At 49.3% G+C, this 17,801-nt stretch overlaps 5 protein-coding genes and 1 non-coding gene across 6 annotated transcripts; 5 read left to right on the top strand and 1 right to left on the bottom strand.

The window, feature by feature from the left end:
* Positions 1–978: 978 nt before the first annotated feature.
* Positions 979–3,373, top strand: GGI43DRAFT_426460 (major facilitator superfamily domain-containing protein; the record flags this gene model as incomplete). The annotated part of the gene is made up of 3 exons (XM_083208654.1): positions 979–1,123; positions 1,191–1,947; positions 2,032–3,373. 3 exons carry the CDS (start codon positions 979–981, stop codon positions 3,371–3,373), a joined length of 2,244 nt encoding a protein of 747 aa, XP_083055300.1.
* Positions 3,374–4,122: 749 nt separating this feature from the next.
* On the top strand, positions 4,123–6,587 carry GGI43DRAFT_426461 (uncharacterized protein; the record flags this gene model as incomplete). The annotated part of the gene is made up of 2 exons (XM_083208655.1): positions 4,123–4,305; positions 4,758–6,587. 2 exons carry the CDS (start codon positions 4,123–4,125, stop codon positions 6,585–6,587), a joined length of 2,013 nt encoding a protein of 670 aa, XP_083055301.1.
* Positions 6,588–7,168: 581 nt separating this feature from the next.
* GGI43DRAFT_426462 (uncharacterized protein) lies at positions 7,169–8,342 on the top strand (the record flags this gene model as incomplete). The annotated part of the gene is made up of 3 exons (XM_083208656.1): positions 7,169–7,275; positions 7,454–7,863; positions 8,293–8,342. The coding sequence occupies 3 exons, from the start codon at positions 7,169–7,171 to the stop codon at positions 8,340–8,342; spliced, it is 567 nt and encodes a 188-aa protein (XP_083055302.1).
* A 129-nt stretch (positions 8,343–8,471) lies between these two features.
* On the bottom strand, positions 8,472–8,565 carry GGI43DRAFT_t214. Its single transcript has one exon. It is a non-coding gene; the product is annotated as a tRNA-Phe (tRNA).
* Positions 8,566–10,260: 1,695 nt separating this feature from the next.
* Positions 10,261–13,849, top strand: GGI43DRAFT_278210 (tetratricopeptide repeat protein). The gene is made up of 3 exons (XM_083201189.1): positions 10,261–10,972; positions 11,078–13,312; positions 13,421–13,849. The coding sequence occupies exons 1-3, from the start codon at positions 10,579–10,581 to the stop codon at positions 13,546–13,548; spliced, it is 2,757 nt and encodes a 918-aa protein (XP_083055303.1). The 5' UTR covers positions 10,261–10,578; the 3' UTR covers positions 13,549–13,849.
* A 500-nt stretch (positions 13,850–14,349) lies between these two features.
* On the top strand, positions 14,350–15,076 carry GGI43DRAFT_278255 (CBP4-domain-containing protein). Its single transcript, XM_083201190.1, has 3 exons — positions 14,350–14,567; positions 14,629–14,813; positions 14,881–15,076. The coding sequence occupies exons 1-3, from the start codon at positions 14,515–14,517 to the stop codon at positions 15,006–15,008; spliced, it is 366 nt and encodes a 121-aa protein (XP_083055304.1). The 5' UTR covers positions 14,350–14,514; the 3' UTR covers positions 15,009–15,076.
* Positions 15,077–17,801: the final 2,725 nt, after the last annotated feature.

The raw sequence follows: 17,801 nt of genomic DNA on the forward strand, positions 1-17,801 counted from the left end.
CAACGGCGTGCTGCCATTTGCTGTGGCATCATATCATATATCAAACCTTGTTGTTACGGTGTGAGCAGACGAGCAGATGATCCTTGTAGTGCAAGAGCAGTAGCTTGTATGGACTGTAGTATTTGCCTCTAGCAAAAGAGGAGAAGAGACGACATGAGTCAAGTTGCAGTCGACATGGTTCCCAGTATCTTGTTCTCCTGCTATTACATGCCCCCCTAGCTAGGCAGATGTAAGCAGCGATACCACCTGGCATGTACAAAGATGGTCATAAACCTGGACCGCTTCTTTGTTTGTTGAGGATGGATGGATGGGTGGGCCAAGATCTCGCGCTAAATTCAAGATCTTGGAGCGGTTGGTCCTTTGATAACGGGAATGGAGAAAGTACCCATGGACCGCCAACTTCACTCCTCCTCCACCACCACATCTGCCTCTTCTCCTCGTATATTGTCTTTCCCTTCCCTCCTCATCCTCCTCAACCCCCCTCTATCTTTCCCCAATCCCATCTCACCCGTCCTCTCCTCAATTTTACATCTTTTGGTTGTAAATATAGTTATCCTATCCTCCTCCCTGGCTCTCGTCTCAACTCATCGGCATCCGGACCCAACGGAATCGAACAAGGGAGAGTAAAAGGCCACCTCTACGGGTTACTGTAGAGGTGTTTCTCCTCGTTCTTTGCACACCTCCTCTTCTTTGAGACCATTACGCTCTAGAATCTTGATCTGATTGTTCTCCCTCCAATTGCTGTCCGGATCAAGCTGTTTGAGTCAGTCTTGGCTGCAAGTGAGACAACTTGGCCATTCCTGTTGATTCATCATCTCATTTTCTCTCCCTAAACAACATTCTCAGCTATCCAGAAACTTGTCTCTGTTTCTTTATTTTTGGAACAAACATTAGTATCTTTTTTAACCTCCAACCTATCTATTGCGCTTCCTCTGCCATCATCGTGGAAGGCGGTGCAAAATATCTACATCTCCTACAATGGCCTCTGATGATAGACCACAGCGCGGCCGGTGGCGTCTGGGCCGTTTCTTAGGGAGCAACTCCGACTCCGACTCCGAAAAGACGGGGCCATCAACATGGAATATGGGCATGCTAAACGACAGAGAGACTGTGGAGGTTCCAGGTAAGTGCACATGGCTGCGATTCACTCCTCCATAAAGCAACTCTTTCTAACTACAGTTTCTTTACAGGTTCCGTCTTGCTGCTTGCAAGTGATCGAAACGAGCCGCTCGGACTGCGCAATGTCCATGCTCGCACCTCTCATTCTTCTATTCCGGCCGGGTTTCCTGTCGAGACTCCCATGACCCCTGGCGGCACTCGACCGTTGCCGCTTTCTCCGTCTCCAGGGTTTGAAAAGCCAGGTAATGAGATTGCGAGCAAGAAGAAAACAGGAGATGGTAAGATCATCTTGGATCCACAGCCAGAAGATTCGGCCAACGATCCCCTGAATTGGCCTACCTGGCGGCGCGATTGTGCTCTTTTATCCCTGGGGTTCTACTGCATGATTGGAGGCGGCATGACACCCGTCATTGCCGCGGGATTTACCAATGTTGCCCAGGACTTCCACGTCTCGCTCGAGCGAGTTCCATTGACCACAGGCCTCTACATGATGGGTTTAGGTGTGGGTTCCGTCATTGCGTCTCCTACCGCTATCCTCTTTGGGAAGCGGCCAGTGTACCTCGCCGGCATGATTCTGCTCATCAGTACCAGCATTTGGGCTGGATACGCCTCTAGCTTTTCTTCTCTGATAGCTGCCAGAGTGATTCAGGGCATTGCTGTTTCGCCGGTAGAGTGTCTGCCATCCGCCACCATTGCCGAAATCTTTTTCCTGCACGAGCGCGCGTATCGTATTGGCATCTACACGCTTTTGCTTTTGGGAGGCAAGAATCTTGTCCCTTTGATCAGTGCCGCCATCATTGGCCGTTTTGGCTGGCGATGGGTTTTCTTGTATGTTTGACTGACTCGACTGCCTTTGCCCCCATCACAGCTCGTGACGTATATACGTATTAACCGATAATTTTTGCTTTCTAGTATTGTTGCAATGTTGGTGGGATTAGGATTTGTACTGGTCTTCCTCTTCGTCCCAGAGAGTTTCTGGGATAGAACGCCTACTCGACAAGTATCAAAACGACCCAGCTTCCTCCGCCGATTATCTTCCCGCCCAGGCCATAGATCCACAGGCCCGACCAGCCCTCGTGGTAAATCGCCAGAGCCTTCAAGCTCACCAGGAGTTATTGAGCGCCGCAGAAGCGTTCGCGCCCACGTCGGGTTTTCACAAGACGTAGAACGGCAGGATCCAATAGACGACATCCAGACATCTCCACAGCCTGCGAGTCCGCAGGTGGGATTTGCTGATCCGCCTTCAGATAACAAAGAGGGCGGCGACGACCCAGAAAAGACTCCCCGGCAGACTGCCCCAATAACTCCTCCACAGCCGAGTCTTGCTCCTGACCGAGGCCGAAGTATCGCTGCAGCGTCTCCCACTCGCAGCACAGCCGAGAGTATGGTCATTACCGAGTATTACTCTACCGCACCCAATCTCGACCACGAGCGCTTCTCTTGGAAACTTAGAGCTCCTCCTAAGATCAAAGCCTATACACACAACCTGCGTCATAAGCCTACTCAAACCTTTATCCAGCAGCTCAAACCATATCATGGCCGGCTCAATAATGATAATTGGTTCAAAGTCATGATCAGACCGTTCATTCTATTTGCCTATCCCGCAGTCCTTTGGTCTGCAGCCATCTACGCGTGCTCTATCGGTTGGCTAATTGTAATCTCTGAAAATTTGGCCGCCATCTTCCGAAATCCAGACGGATATAACTTTACGGCTCTTCAAGCCGGCCTGGTCTACATATCACCCTTTGTAGGCGGCATCCTGGGTACCGGCGTGGCGGGCAAGATTAGCGATATTGTTACTAGGGCTATGGCGCGGCGCAATGGGGGCATGTACGAGCCAGAGTTTCGCCTCGTTATGGCTGCGCCTATTTTGCTCTCAACCTGTATCGGCCTGATGGGATTTGGATGGTCAGCGCAAGAAAGGGATAGCTGGATTGTCCCAACAGTCTTCTTCGGCATCACCTCCTTTGGCTGCTCCCTCGGCTCGACTACATCCATTACCTTTTGCGTCGACAGCTACCGCCAATACGCTGGCGAAGCACTAGTCACGCTCAACTTTTCGAAAAATATCTTTCATGGCTTGGTTTTCAGTTTGTTCATTTCGCAGTGGCTTGCCGACGATGGTTCGAGGAGAGTCTACCTATGGCTCGGCATCATTCAGCTCATCTTTTGCCTGATGGCGATTCCCATGTACATCTTTGGTAAGAGGGCTCGAATGTGGACCGCGAGGATGAACCTTATGGAAAGATTTTAGAATCATGAACCAAGACTTGCTTTTCTTTGCCAATAGCATCTGTGGCGTTTTGGAAGGACTATGCGCCTACTGCTGGGAAGTTTCGAAGGCATTAAGTTCAGGGCGCATTCTTTGGGAGGAAACTTTGATATCAATACCCTTTGCTTTTATTTCTTAGTTCTGCAAATTTGTATACTGCAGTCGTCTGCAACGTAAATATACATGGATAGATACACATCCACACATATTTGAGTATATATCTATATATATGTATATAGATATACAAATACTATAATGTACTGTTTTATCTAAATACATTTGTTCTCTGCCTGGGTATTACTCTGTACCTGTGTGTCTATTACCCAGCTTCTCATGCCCCTATAACCAGTAAAGAACTGAGATTACCGTCCACTACAGGGACCAACAACGTACATTTAAGCTCGCATCTGCTGAACCCAAATAGGAAGTATAACGAATTCACTCCGTGACAGGCGGCGGGGTGTGCCGAAATTCTGTATTACATCTCGAAAGTTTACCTAAAAGCCTGATATATTATTGACTTCATCAAAAGTATAACTTATACTTGAGTTTTTCTCAACCAGATACAATATACATGAAGTATAGAACCGATTTCATATAAAAAGTCATGGCTTCACCCGTTCACTTGGCAATCATCTCATCCATCCTTCGATATCTTTTACTCGGAATCTCAGGCGCCGAATCCCCAATTTCGCTTCTATATACACAGCAAGTCGAAGCCTGTATTCGTCATGAATCCAGTTGATACATCTTCGTCCTCATCTATGGGGAGCGTGCGACCCAGCCCGACCAGAGGTTGGCAATCAACCACACCTTGTCGATACTTTCGAGAAGGGAGGTGTTGGAGCGGGGAGAAATGCCCGTTTTTGCATGAACCTAGCTTGTTGGAGGTTCAAAATATGGTCTCACAAGAGGTAACATCCATCTTTTCTATCTTTTCTATCTTCTCCATCATCTCTATCATCTCTATCATCTCTATCATCTCTATCATCTCTATCATCTCTATCATCTCTATCATCTCTATCATCTCTATCATCTCTATTCTTAGATTCACTCACACACTCGCAAAGATCTATACTAACTACCTATCGTGATGATATAGAACAAAGAGACCAGTAAATCTTCAAGTGACACAGGCCCCACGTCTTCACAAGATACGAGGCCAATCTGCAAATTCTTCAAGGAGGCAGCAGGATGTTGGCATGGAGAAAAATGCAGATATCGTCACGTAGACGGGGAAGAAGAAAGGGGGGAAGATGAAGACGAAGAGGCAGTATCCAATGGCGAAGGAGCAGCCGAGGTAATTTTATCACTTTCATCTTATTAAAAAGTAATTCTTACTAATGCCAATTCTTTTCCATTTTAGGAGCCCGCCAGTCCTGTGGATCCTGAAGACATATTGGTTCGCATGTTTGACGGCGCGCTTGTGGAATTCGACGCTGGAGCCCGCGTGACCAAAGTCCGCTTCCAATGCGACTTTTCGGCTGTCCGAATCAGGAGCTCTCCGAGAAGCATCACCAAGCAGTTGGTTCGCGACATGCTTGAAGAATTCGGATTCGGGGACTGCGTGGAAGAAGTCCACATGACGGAGGATAGACGCTACTGCGAAGCCACCGTGATAGCGAACAGCCCTTCTTTTGCGAAGCAGTTCTGCGAGCGTGTTGTGCCTGGATTTAGGTGGAGAGACATGTCAATCCGGGCATGGTCCGTTGCTGCGTTGGTGCCGCGGGCATTCAATGATCGACAGGTAGACTGTAGGAAAGTCACCGTTTCTTGGCCCCGGCCAGGCAGGGAAGCCATTTTGAGCTATGGCAACTCTGGCATGGCCAAGAGAGTATGCACCCTGTTTAACAGGGGGAGTTTGCTAATCTTGGGCCAAAGAGTTGCCGCAGCATGGGCCCCTGCAGCTGGTCCTGATCGAGTTGCCTTCAAGGTCACGTTGACTTTGCTCCCACATCGCGCAAATGTATCAGATGTACGCCGTGCCGTGGGCAACGGTCTAACTCCTCGCGACGTGGAAATTGGAGGGCACGTGGCTTCTGCCGGAGAAACCTTCTCGGCAGTACACTCGCTTTTGGCAGCTATCGGGCCTCTCGAGTCATTCGATACCATAGATGACTCGGCTGATACGCAGCTGAAAGTAGCAGCATGTTTCCTGAACCAATTGGACGGCCTGAGGGCTGCAAGGGAACTCGACAAAGCAGCCCCCTCTTTCTATCCCAGGGGACAGCTGAGTGTACGTGCCACCTACACGGTCAGGTTTGCAGTCAACAAGTGCGTCTACGATGCCATGCGGGCGAAGTTGGTCACCGTTACTTCGGAGCGGAGCGTTTTCGATTTTGGATGCGACAGCTTAGATCCCGCAATCAAGGTCTTCAAGATCGAAGGCGAATCGGCATCGGACGTTGCTGAGGCCAAGAAAAAGGTTGAGTCGATCTTGTCTGGCGTTGTTGTGGAAGATGACGGCGCTGCCCTCTGGCACCCTACGCTCCAAGCCAATGGTTTGCTTTGCGAAAAGGTGGCAGACCTGGAGAAACAACTTGGAGTCATCATCGCTCGGGATCCGGTCCGATGTAACTTGCGTGTGTTCGGAAGCGACGAGGCCTGCAATGAGGCGCAGGACAAGGTGGTCGAATTGGTCCACCGGGAATCAGGCACGGATATCTCTCGATCCATCCCTCTCAAGGATCCTAAGAGCTACTGGGGGACTAATACGGGATTCCAAAAGCTTGTCGATGTGATTGGCCCTGGCAAACTGTGGCTCAACATGGCCAACCCGTCCAAAGTGATTGAGATGAAGGGTACACTAGAAGACTATGACCTGGTACGGGACATCATAGTTGGAAAGACCCAAGTCACTGAGGACCCTGCAGCATCTGGAGGTAAACCACGGTGCTTTGTTTGCTATTGGCCAAGCAAGCAAGTTGATGTTACCCTGGTCTGCCACAGCTACCCAAGAGCCATGTCCGTTGCCAGTCTGCGCAAGCATCTTTCCCCAAAGCTGTTCGAACGCGGACTCAAAGATCGCTTCTTGGATCACGTCAAGTGCAGCCCCGACAAATTTCGCCCCTGTCCCACGCCCGACTGCGGTTACGTCTACAAGATCAGAGGCACAGAATGCCTAGAGTGGCATATCTGTTCTAATTGTCTCAAGACCACCTGCTCCGTCTACCATAGCCAGCACCTGGGAATGTAGAAGGGAAAAAAAATTTTGAAAAAGAAGAAAGACCAAAAAAAGAATAGAAAGCATAGAAAGCATAGAAATAATAGAAATCATAGAAAGCATAGATATCATAGAAGGCATAGAAATAATAGAAAGCATAGAAATAATAGAAATCATAAAAAGCATAGAAAGAATAGAAAGCACAGAAAGAATAGAAAGGCAAAAATTGACTTTATTTTCTCTTATAGCTGTTTCTCAAGTATATTGTTGTCGTTTTTACTCGGGCTTTCTAAGCGCCTATTAGTGATGCTCCTAGTAGACCACCCAAAGAATGATAACGTAGCATACCTATGCAAGCAGTCGTGCAAAATTCAAATCAGCCACTTAGCCAAGAATTTCCCGCCCAGTCTCATTTTTCATTCCATCTCAAATAATAGTGTCCATCATGGTAGTATTGGCCTGAAGAGTGATATCCCGCGAATAAAAGCGGGGGCTACTCTGCGGTCTTAGGTAAGGCTAGCCTCAACACCAAGAGATGGACAAATTCAAATTCAGTCAGCCAGTTTTCATAAGCCGTCTTCTTCCCAACGCCACATCCTTTACTGTCTTCCAAGATGCGCTGTGCCCTGATGGCAGTTGCCAAGCAGCCGTTTGCTTTGACGCAGAGGCGCCTTTTCAGCGCATCCGCCGCCAGCTTGGCAAAAAACCAAGTTTTTGACTCGTAGGTCTCTCAGTCGTGCATTTATCTTGATAGTTTCTCGAGCTGGTAAAAGACATTGCCCTGTGCCCAATTACATCCATACTGGCCGTCTGGATGTTTCCCTCTTTTTTGGGTTCAAAATAAAAAGAAAATAAAAAGGCCATTTTGCTGACAAACGCTTGCTTCCCCTTCAACAAAGCATCCGCACGCCAGCCTCATTCAACTCTCAGCTCTCTCTCTCAACCTCGCTCGGGATTCCTCTCCTCACCCTCTGGAGCACGGCTTGGTGTCCATCCTGCCGCACTATTGAGCCACTTCTCCGCAGCCTCATCTCTTCCGGTGTTGGTGAGCAAGAAGGCGGCGTTCTCTTTGCCCCAGTGCAGTTTGACACTCCGGAGATGATGTCCACACCCATTCCTCTAGCTTCGCGGTACTCTATAACTTCTACACCGACGCTACTGAGCTTTGACGCCGGCGAGGCACGAACTAGTACAAAAGTGATGGATGCGAGGAAGCTGGCGGACAGACAATTTCTGATCGACTGGATACGCAATGAGGCGAAACGGCACGAGAGCGGCGGCGGAGGAGGAGGATCTGCTTCATTTGGAGGTTTGTTTAACAGTCGATGATTTTCTCCGATGTCAGGATATAGATTTCCATTCTATGCATAAAATGCAGAGTAGAGGGGAAAAAGGAAACATTATACATATGATATAACTTGTACATATAAAATAATCTCGTCAGGTGGTCAAAGACGGAGTAAAGCGCGAGGGAAGGAAGGAACTCTGGTGTATATTACCAACTCCCCCAATTTGACCGCCCGGCAATTATCCTCCTGTACTACGTCTGTCTATACTCAACTCACTCTTCAATTGTTAGATTAAAACATCTCTACTGCTTCAATGATTCTCATCTTCGCCAGCAAAATGTAGAAATATATGCTTGAAATCCAGATCGTGAACGCCAAGTCATTCGGATATAGAGTATTTCACGCCAGACACTGCTTGAAAATAGGTTAACTAACTGTTTCTTATCTAGAGAGAAGCCATAAGAATACAGCTATACTGTCGACGCCCTCCTGGTATTAATCTCTCTTACGCTCAAATGCTTGCATATCTATCTATATATACACTCTGCGCTGGAGATTCAGCAGACATGGACAGCGTCATCTCATTGGCTCATGCCAAAAAAGGAGCCAGACGGCACAAAAAACAAACTGCGGCCTGTGTGGCTTGAACACACGACCTTCAGATAATTTGATGATTGAAGTTGAACTTCAGTCTGACGCTCTCCCAGCTGAGCTAAGGCCGCTGATTGTGGATTCTGGCAAAGGCTAATCACTTCATATTGCAATAGTGGAACAGGCGCCCTTTAGTTCGAATTCAGTCTAGGACGATCCCTCGAGAATTCAACAAGTCATGAGAAGCGATATAAAGAATTGATACAAAAACCAAAGATGAATCCTACAGTAAGGAAATCAATTAAACAACGTGCTGGATTCGGTGAGGTTGCAACAGCACCATGAGCCTATCTCAATGTCACAGTGTCACAGACTGGGCTCACGTCTGAGAAAGCCAAAGTAAGCTTAGAACCCTCAAGAAAAGCGCCAGGGATCTCAGCCAATCGCCGTGGGATTGACTCCTTGGCGCCAAACACACCGAGTTGTCTTACAGGAGCTTATACAGGCACAGGCACGCAAAACTAATGTGGTGTCACACCCTCATACGGCGCAGGACCCGCAGGGATCAGAGCCTCGAAACTCTGGCCCTCTCTTAGGTCCGAAAACCTACTTGCTGACTGGACAAGAAAAACTCGCACTAGGCCTGGCACGTTAACCCTCTTTAGAGGGGACGAGGGGGATCGGCATTCATGCATATGGACAGGAAACGGCCTTATAACGAGAACCTGTCAGCATATTGATGGAGAATGCAAACGGCGAGAATAGAACTTACGCGGGCGCACAGAATGCGGAGCACTCTGTGATACTATGGAGTTAGTCCTCTGTATTAAACTAGGCTCCAGGGTCAAGCGGCGTTTTAGAGCAGCGCCAAATCCCTGCAAGACGCCGTTGCAGCATGAATGAGGGAGCGGCAGCTTGGCGAGCCAGAGGGCGAGCATGGCGCGGAATATACTCACATGCCTTTCAATTTCGAATATACTTCGTATAGGTGACCTGGAATGCACAAGATGCAGCGACCACAGTCATGGAAGTCAAGATGGCGCTATGCGAAAGAGGCCTCGCATCGGCTGCCAGATCCATGGCTGCCACTAGCCCCGGTCACAGTCGCCTGTCAGGCGACATCTGCGTATCTAATAATAAGCCAGGGCCAAAGTCCAAGTGCCCCAGGGTCTGCTGCCACGACTCGCATCGCATATATATGTTCTTTGTCGCAGTACCAGTCGTTAATACCAGCAATACCGCTGGTCTCGAAAAGACGCTGCCGAGCAAAAGAATACTGAAGGCCCTGTTGCGACTGGAAGGATCGAGCATATAACACTACCGCTGGTGGTAAAACACACCCCGTTTGTGTTGTGGCCAGGGTTATTGTGCCAGTGCGACTCCAAACTCCGCTGGGGCTCGCCCACCCAAAACGTTTCCACACCCGCGCTGCTTCGTTCCAACTCCCTCCAGCAATGAACAGTTGTTGACGCTCCTTTGATAGTCGTTTTCTCTTCGCTTTCTGCATTGTGCGGCGATCAAGCAGGGCAGGGCTGCTAGGAGGTGCAGCTGCATCATCAGGGATCTTTTTATTTTTCTTTGCTCCAAAGACAAGCCCGTCTTACCCACTCATTCATTCCTTGACCTTGGGCGCTCGGCGGCTAATTGTTGCTTGTTGCTGCGACCCAACCCCTCGCACACACGCAAAGACACATACCCGAAATCTGGACGGCATCTGAGTCGCGAACGCACGCGCCCGTCCGAAACTACAAGACGAGACGACCACAGCAGCTGGCCGTGAACCATTGCCACGTAGCAAAAGCAGATCGGCCGCCACGGCGGTAAATCGCAACGATCAACCACGGCTTTGCTTTGATTCATTCAGCGGCACCAAGGGCTGCACAACGGTGGACACGTTGAGCATAAGTCGTTTTTGTCGAGACATCTTTGCTACTCCAACCTTCACTCTATTACCCATCTTTCCTTGCCATTGACGGCCTTTGCAATCGGTATTAATCTTTGATCTGGACATGCGCACGCCAGACACTTCACGAGACTGCAAATTATAGCATTGACATATTTTGCTTTTATTTTGTGCCCTTGGACCGATCGCGATTCGAATATTGTTCGATACCAGCTAGAAATCGAGAAATAATATAGTAATAATGGCATATGACGGGGGATACAACGGGGGCCAACAGCGGCCGTATGCTGGTTCAGCGGCACAGGCTCCGAATGCGAGAGGTTACGGAGGGCCTCCGCCGTCGCAGCAGCAGTATAATGGGTATCAAGATGATGGCTATGGCGGTGATGGAGCAGCAGGAGGAGGATACGGGCCAGAGTATGGAAACAGCCAGTATCAAGATGGTGGCTATGGTCAGAGTCGTCCTGGCCCAGCGAGGGGAGGTCGACCACCGCAAGGTGGTGGCCGAGGAGGCCCTTATATGCCCGAGGGCCAACGAGGGGGCAATTATCCCCCGAGAGGCGGTATGGGTCCTCCAGGAAATAGGGGTAGGCCGAACATGCCACGAGGAGGTGGACCACCGGGCCATCCCGCAGGTAAGCCTCATTTTCCAAAGACTTAATATATGACCAATTCCGTAGAATCCGGCTTGGTCATGAATTGAAGCCTTCGGCTCTGACATTCTTCTTTTCCTTCTTTAGCCGGTCGTCAACCGATGGATAACGGCCCTATGAACCATCAAGGCGGCCCTGGGTTTGCCAATGGCAACTACCAGGCTGGAAATGGATATGAGCTTGCAAACCAGATGTCACAGATGGATCTAAACGGACAAGATCCCAGAAGCCCACCTCGCCGGCCACCTCCAGCTCGAAGCGGCTCTCAGAACTCACGACAAGGACAGCCCAGGCCAGGACCCGATGGCTTCGCAGGCTATGGTGAAGGCGGATACGGCGCTCGGCAGCCACCTGGTCCACATGGAGCTCAGCGAAGCATGACCATGCCATATAACAGCTCTGGAGGTCGTGGAATGCCACAGAGACCTGCTACGACAACAGGAAATCGCCCTCCGCCTCAAAGGACCTATCCTCAGGACAACCAGCCGCCGCTGCCAGGACAGTATAACAACGGTCCCGCTCCTAATGGCGACAATGGCTACGACCCATCGTATGGCAATGCCATTGACGATGTATACGACTCTTATTACGACGAGCCGAGAGCGAGCATATCAAGTCACAACTCGTCGCACAATTCACATGCGCATAAAAGCAGCATTTCAAGCCTACCAGACTTTGATGCCATTCCCGTACACAGCAAGCGAGATTCTTTCGAGCAGTCTATGCGACCAGGGGCTGAGCAGGCGCAGCAGGGAGCTCACCAAACTCCCAAGCTGGGCCATGCCCGCTCCATGGTAGACATGCGCGAGCCGCAGTCTGCAGTTTTTGAGATGGCCGCCGACATTCCTGAAGTTCCGGCCATTCCTCAGTCGCATGCGTATCAGCCGGGCTATAATCAAGGATACAATGGGCCTGCAGGATACGCTCAGCCGCCGATTCCACGAGGCCCGAGTGCGCCTCCAGGTGCAGCCGGGCAGCCGCATCCTGGATTCGGGAACAATCGTCCACCCATCGTCAGGCCGGGTACCGCTGCACCCACCAATCCAGACGGCTTGCCTGCACACCCAACGCCTGTACGTCCGGGCTTGATGGACAACTCACTTGTGAACCCGAGTGCGAAGCCTCCTCCAATCCGAAACTATGGAGGCGGTCCTCAGACAGGGCCGCCGCAGCAGCAGCAGCAACAGTATCAGCAGCAGCAACAAGCACCAATGCAGCAGCAAATGCGGCAACCACAGCAGCAGTATCCTCCTCAACAGCCACAGGACCAAGGCATGCCAGCTCCCAGAGCGCCGCTACCGCAGCGGGAAAAAGAACCTCCAGTTACCCCCGGTGAGCTAGAACATTTGAGGATGGTTGTTAAAGGCAACCCCAACGACCAGGCAACTGCGCTGAAATTGGCGAAGCGTCTCATCGAAGCTTCAGATGTGCTTGTGCCAAATATTCCCGACCCGAGAGGCAAAGCGAAAGCTCGCGAACGATATACCATGGACGCTCAGAAGATACTCAAAAAGTTGGTCAACTCCCAGAACGCAGACGCCATGTTTGTGATGGCAGATGGCACGGGTAGGGGTTTGTTTGGCCCCGACGGGGATTCTAAGGAGGCCTTTACGCTGTATCAATCTGCTGCGAAACTGGGTCATGCTGCGGCTGCCTATCGTACGGCTGTATGCTGTGAAATTGGCCACGAGGAAGGGGGTGGCACTCGTAAGGACCCCATGAAAGCGATTCAGTGGTATAAACGCGCGGCGACTCTGGGAGACCCGCCAGCCATGTACAAGGTCGGTATGATCCTTCTCAAAGGTTTGCTGGGCCAACCCAAGAACCCCAGAGAGGCTGTGGGCTGGTTGAAACGAGCGGCAGAGAGGGCAGACACAGAGAATCCTCACGCTCTTCACGAGCTTGGATTGCTATATGAATCGGCATCTGGTAACGATGTCATTATCCGGGATGAGCAGTACGCCTTGAGCCTGTTCCAGCAGGCGGCAGAGATTGGATACAAGTTCTCTCAGTTTAGACTGGGCTGCGCGTACGAATACGGATTGCTGGGATGTCCCATCGACCCGAGGCTCTCCATCGTCTGGTACTCGAAAGCAGCACAGCAAGAAGAGCATCAGTCGGAACTTGCTCTTAGTGGCTGGTATCTGACAGGAAGTGAAGGTGTCCTGGGTCAGAGTGACACGGAGGCGTATCTGTGGGCGAGGAAGGCTGCTGTGGCAGGGCTAGCCAAGGCAGAGTACGCGATGGGTTATTTCACGGAGGTGGGCATCGGTGTCCCAGCAAACATGGAAGATGCCAAGCGATGGTATTGGAGAGCAGCTGGTAAGTTCCTATCATTTCTCTACATTGTCATTCTTCTCTTTGTCTTTCTTGTTACATTTTATTGGTTTGTAATTGGCGAATTGAGACTAACGTCGAGGGTTGTTATAGCACAAGATTTCCCCAAGGCCAGAGAACGATTAGAAGACTTGAAACGATCCGGTAAAGAAAAGGCCCGCCCGAGAGAGCGAATATCTCGAAACCAAAAGCAACAGGAAGGAGACTGTGTAGTGATGTAGACATGATTTGTTACGATGGAAGGATGTCCAGAGATACCGAGACGCAGAATTTCTGCTATTTTTTTGAATTGATGAGAAAAAGCTAGCGCAGAACCTTTATTTTTTTTCTTTCGTTTTTTTTGGATCTGAAAGATACCATTGGGTAGAATTGAAAGGGGTTTATGGGAAGTTTTGACAAATTTACTACGAGTTTTTTTTTCTTTCCCTTCAATAGTTGTATTATTAATATAGAGGGAATTTGATTAGATACGATCTTATCGTATACTCTATGATGGTGCTATTCCTTAGAAGTGTAGAAATATTATTATCACTCTATGATGATTTTCATCTGTAAGTTGTAGCAGCTTTGCTTTACTAGCGAAGCATTCGGCATGGCTTTCCCCTCAGCGTAACAGCAAAACAGCCTTTGCGGGTTGGAATTGGCCAGCGAGCCGTATCTCTCTTCTGCAGCACGAAAATTATTCGAAAATTATTGCAATATTATTTACCAACTTTATTTACGCATTCAAAATGCTTGAATCAATTGAAAATTACAGGGTAGTTGACACTCCGTCATTAGGGTCACTAATATCTGTTGAGCGTCAGGGCTCACGTGACCATATGCAAGCACCGTTTCGTTTGCAACAATGCAGCTAGATCAGGTTCACGAGGAAAGGAACCAATTTCCTCTTGTTTTTATATAGCAGTTAGTTCTAGATCAATATATCGAGATCTCTCTCAACAATATCCAACAGCTGCTCGTAGTTAGCTGCAATTTTGCTTAGCTTCAATTTTTTAACTCTCACCGCTTTCCTATTCAAGCAGCTCTCAGGCGGCAATATCAAATTCCATGACGCCACCTGAGGCGTGAGAGCTTCCTTCCTCAGGCATGAGCGAGCTATCGTAGCAAGAACTGAACAGCGCGTCTTGGCCCGCCCGTTGATTCTCAACTGCATCTACCAATTCTCTTCATACTGAACACACAAAATGCCTCCCAAGAAGCCTTTCAACTGGGGACTGTGGATAAAAGTCCTGGTGGGGTAAGTAGGCTCTGCAACTTTAACTTGAAGCATGACACTGACAATCATCTCTCATTAAAAGAGGAGCAATCATTAGCGTTGGTGGCCCAGCGCTCACGTACTGGGTGGTGCCGACCGAGGAAGAGCTGAGATCTAGGTACAACCCTGAGCTCCTGAAGAGGAGCATAGAAGGCAGAGAGGAGAGACAGCAGGAGTTTAACGATTTTGTCACGAAGCTGAAGGAGTATTCGAAATCTGATAAACCAAGTTGGTCCCATCAAGACTCCTTGTTTGATATCTTTTTGGGTGGATTGAGGCTAACATTGTGAAATAGTCTGGGCTGTCATCAAGGAAGAAGAAGAGAGGAAAAAGAAGGCAGAGCTTGAAGCCAGCAGACTTCAAAAGCAAGAGGCTGCAGCTCGGAGAGAAGAAATGCGGCGAGAAGCCGGTCTCGGGAAATAGAGTGAACCAAATGCAATTTTATTTGGGCTTGGGCGTGAGGCAACACAACGAAGACATCAAAGTCACCTCGCCACCGTCGCCTACGCCATTGCCGTGTACATTATGGAAAGGGAGAGCGTATGTAAGATTTGAGTCATCACCATCGACATTGAAAATTTCTCAAAGTGAACAAGTTATCGATCTGCCCAATCTGAGGGACCAGGCTGCTACGATGAGAGAACATGGATTTATGTGAACCGAGTTTCCGGGTAAGAAAATAAGAAGAAAAGAAGAGGAGAAAAAAAAAAAAAGAAAAAGAAACATGCCTCAACGTGGGGTGTGAGGCAGGCATCTCCTCGGGTTGTTCCGAGCTGAGACTCGCACGTGGCGACGAGACAAGAAGCGAAGACTACAAACCTGGCAGCAGGGGCAGAACAAACTATTGGATCTACTACATGCACTACTCCGCACACAAACTGGCTCAAAGGATCGGATTTCCCCTTGCCTTCGGTTAGTATGGGCTGGGGCGGGCCATTTGCTGCGATCCCTATGAATCAATTTTACCAATATTACAACATCTGCTATTCTTGAAGGGGCGTGAGAGCGGGATGTTCGTATATCACGAATGCATGAGTTGATCGGGTGAAAAGAAAGAGTGGTCAAACGCCACCCTACATCTTCATCAGGCCTGCATGTGCGGATGTGCCATATCAATAGTGGAAGAACGATTACGCGAGATTTTCAGACACTACAGAGTACTTCGTACCCTTACCTTGAAAGCTGCTCCGTATGAGATTGCACTTGCCATCGTCTATCCAATGATAACCGGAAAGAAAATAATGCGATATTCTTCCCGGCAATTCTAGCCATCTTGGGCTTCTTTTTCAAACAAATTAGTTCTCCCTTCGCCCGCCTCCAACGGTCCGTTGTTATACCGCGGCGATGATCCAGTTGGCGAACATCTACGAATTAAGCCGAACAATCACAGTGCATGCGTTAGAGACATTTCTTGGCGGCAACAAAAGTCCGTTCTCTTTTGGCCACCAGGTGCTCAGCTGCTGTTGGGTGTGACATGATATTACTGCTACCTCCATTGGCCAGTCGTCCATCCAATATCACTCCTACAATTGCGGTGCCCAATGACGCTAAAATCTATTCTATACTCCTTTCTTTTTTACCTTTTCTTTTCTTTTCTATCTCGCCGTGTACGATCATATGAAGGATCGAAGCCGTCTTTTCCGGCCAGTTGATTAAATTCGTCTTATCTCCTGCGAAAGACAAACAAAGATTTGTTGGATACGTCTGCTAATATCTCGTACTGCGTCGTATAAGCGCGGCGATGGGTCCTCTCTCCACCCACATCACCGATAATCTGGCGAGAACAGCGGGCGACGATAAATCTATAAACTTGATTTAGTGTTCGACATCCACCCACAAGTCCAGCGCTCCCACAAACTATTGGCGGCAGTTTATATCGCAGATGGATCCAATTAGATGTTTGCTCTCCCTACAAACTAAATGAGCATGACTAGCCCTTCTCCCCTCACGAAAAACCTGGAGGCTAGGGCGCTCGGATGATCACTTAGGCTACGGGCACATGGTAGGGATTACTATTACTCCGCGGCCGTGGCAGCCAGAAGCAAAAAGGGTACAGACGAAGACGAAAGGCTCTTATTCTTTATTTTGACGGAGCGCTGCGCATGCATGCCAGATAGCCCAGTGACAGCCACTTACAACCAATAGGCAAGGCCGCTTTATGGGAAAATATCTCCTGTTTGCTGCGCCCTTTGAACCCCGTCAGCCAACGTAGCTTTCGGCATGCCTCGGACAAACTGGAAGTATTTGGCAGGTAACCCACGTCGCCTCGGGGCACTTCTGAGAAGGATACTCCAGATCTCTTGGCAATTCGTGTGCTTGAATTGGAAAGCTGGGCATCTTGTGGCTTCAGCTTGGCGCATATTCCATCAAACTAGACCAGTGTCGCTGCAGGCCACCGAAGGTGAATTTTCAGCCATATGAAACTGCAATATTACTTGTGGCTTGAGCAAACAACTTCGGAGAAGGTAGCATCGATTTGGAAACACGTACCGCCTCCACAAGGCTTGGCGACAGAGCGGAGGCGTCAGCTAGATCACGCAAAAGGTCCTTACTGGTGCTAACGAAGACGGACTGACATTGTCCATGCCGCCCTGCTGCCAGTAACTACTATTAATGGAAGTTGGCCTCAAAAGAACCATGGAAGTGGATAATATGGCAAGTGGCCAGTCGTTTCGGCAGCCTACTTAGCGGCTTCAATAAACGTAGGTTAAGGTTAATCTAGCAGCGAACGATTTATTACGGAGTACAAGGGGCTTGGCTAAGAAGGCGCTGCCGTATAAGGGAAGTTTGCATGTGTGATTGCATCTCTTATTACGACGGAATACTACCATTTTCTACACCTAGGTGTTGATATACCCGGTCCGTGGCTGTATCGGAGAATGAGAACGTGGTGGAGAGCGGGAGAACAGAGATCTTTTGATGATTACTGTGTGGCTCCATACGTCTCCCCGGGCCTCGCTCTTATTTTCTATCTCTCCTTCCGGCCCACGGGCAGGTTTACAGAGTGCTCCCAAACAAGACCGTAGAGTACTCTACCACAATTTAGCCTTGTAGCGTTCCTATACAGAATACAGGCAATTACAGACGGTGCGTTACTCTAGACAAGACACCAGCAGCAAATCTGGCCGAGCAAAAGTTCATCTAAAATAAGTCGCAAGGATGGGGTCGCTGCCCTGGTCTAGCTTGAGCCACCCCGGCCGGCCCTAGCCCTCCATG

This window comes from Trichoderma evansii, assembly GCF_050947405.1.
Source record: "Trichoderma evansii strain SZMC 28006 chromosome Unknown GGI43scaffold_38, whole genome shotgun sequence".
Lineage (NCBI taxonomy): Eukaryota > Fungi > Ascomycota > Sordariomycetes > Hypocreales > Hypocreaceae > Trichoderma > Trichoderma evansii.

What these genes read in the sequence shown, in the direction of transcription:
- GGI43DRAFT_278210 (XM_083201189.1), top strand. Translation starts at nt 10,579, where the DNA reads ATGGCATATGACGGGGGATACAACGGGGGCCAACAGCGGCCGTATGCT. An exon ending in ACCACCGGGCCATCCCGCAG is followed by an intron (nt 10,973 to 11,077) that starts GTAAGCCTCATT and finishes TTCCTTCTTTAG; the next exon opens with CCGGTCGTCAACCGATGGAT. An exon ending in ATGGTATTGGAGAGCAGCTG is followed by an intron (nt 13,313 to 13,420) that starts GTAAGTTCCTAT and finishes GGGTTGTTATAG; the next exon opens with CACAAGATTTCCCCAAGGCC.
- GGI43DRAFT_278255 (XM_083201190.1), top strand. Translation starts at nt 14,515, where the DNA reads ATGCCTCCCAAGAAGCCTTTCAACTGGGGACTGTGGATAAAAGTCCTG. An exon ending in TGGATAAAAGTCCTGGTGGG is followed by an intron (nt 14,568 to 14,628) that starts GTAAGTAGGCTC and finishes TCTCATTAAAAG; the next exon opens with AGGAGCAATCATTAGCGTTG. An exon ending in TTCGAAATCTGATAAACCAA is followed by an intron (nt 14,814 to 14,880) that starts GTTGGTCCCATC and finishes ATTGTGAAATAG; the next exon opens with TCTGGGCTGTCATCAAGGAA.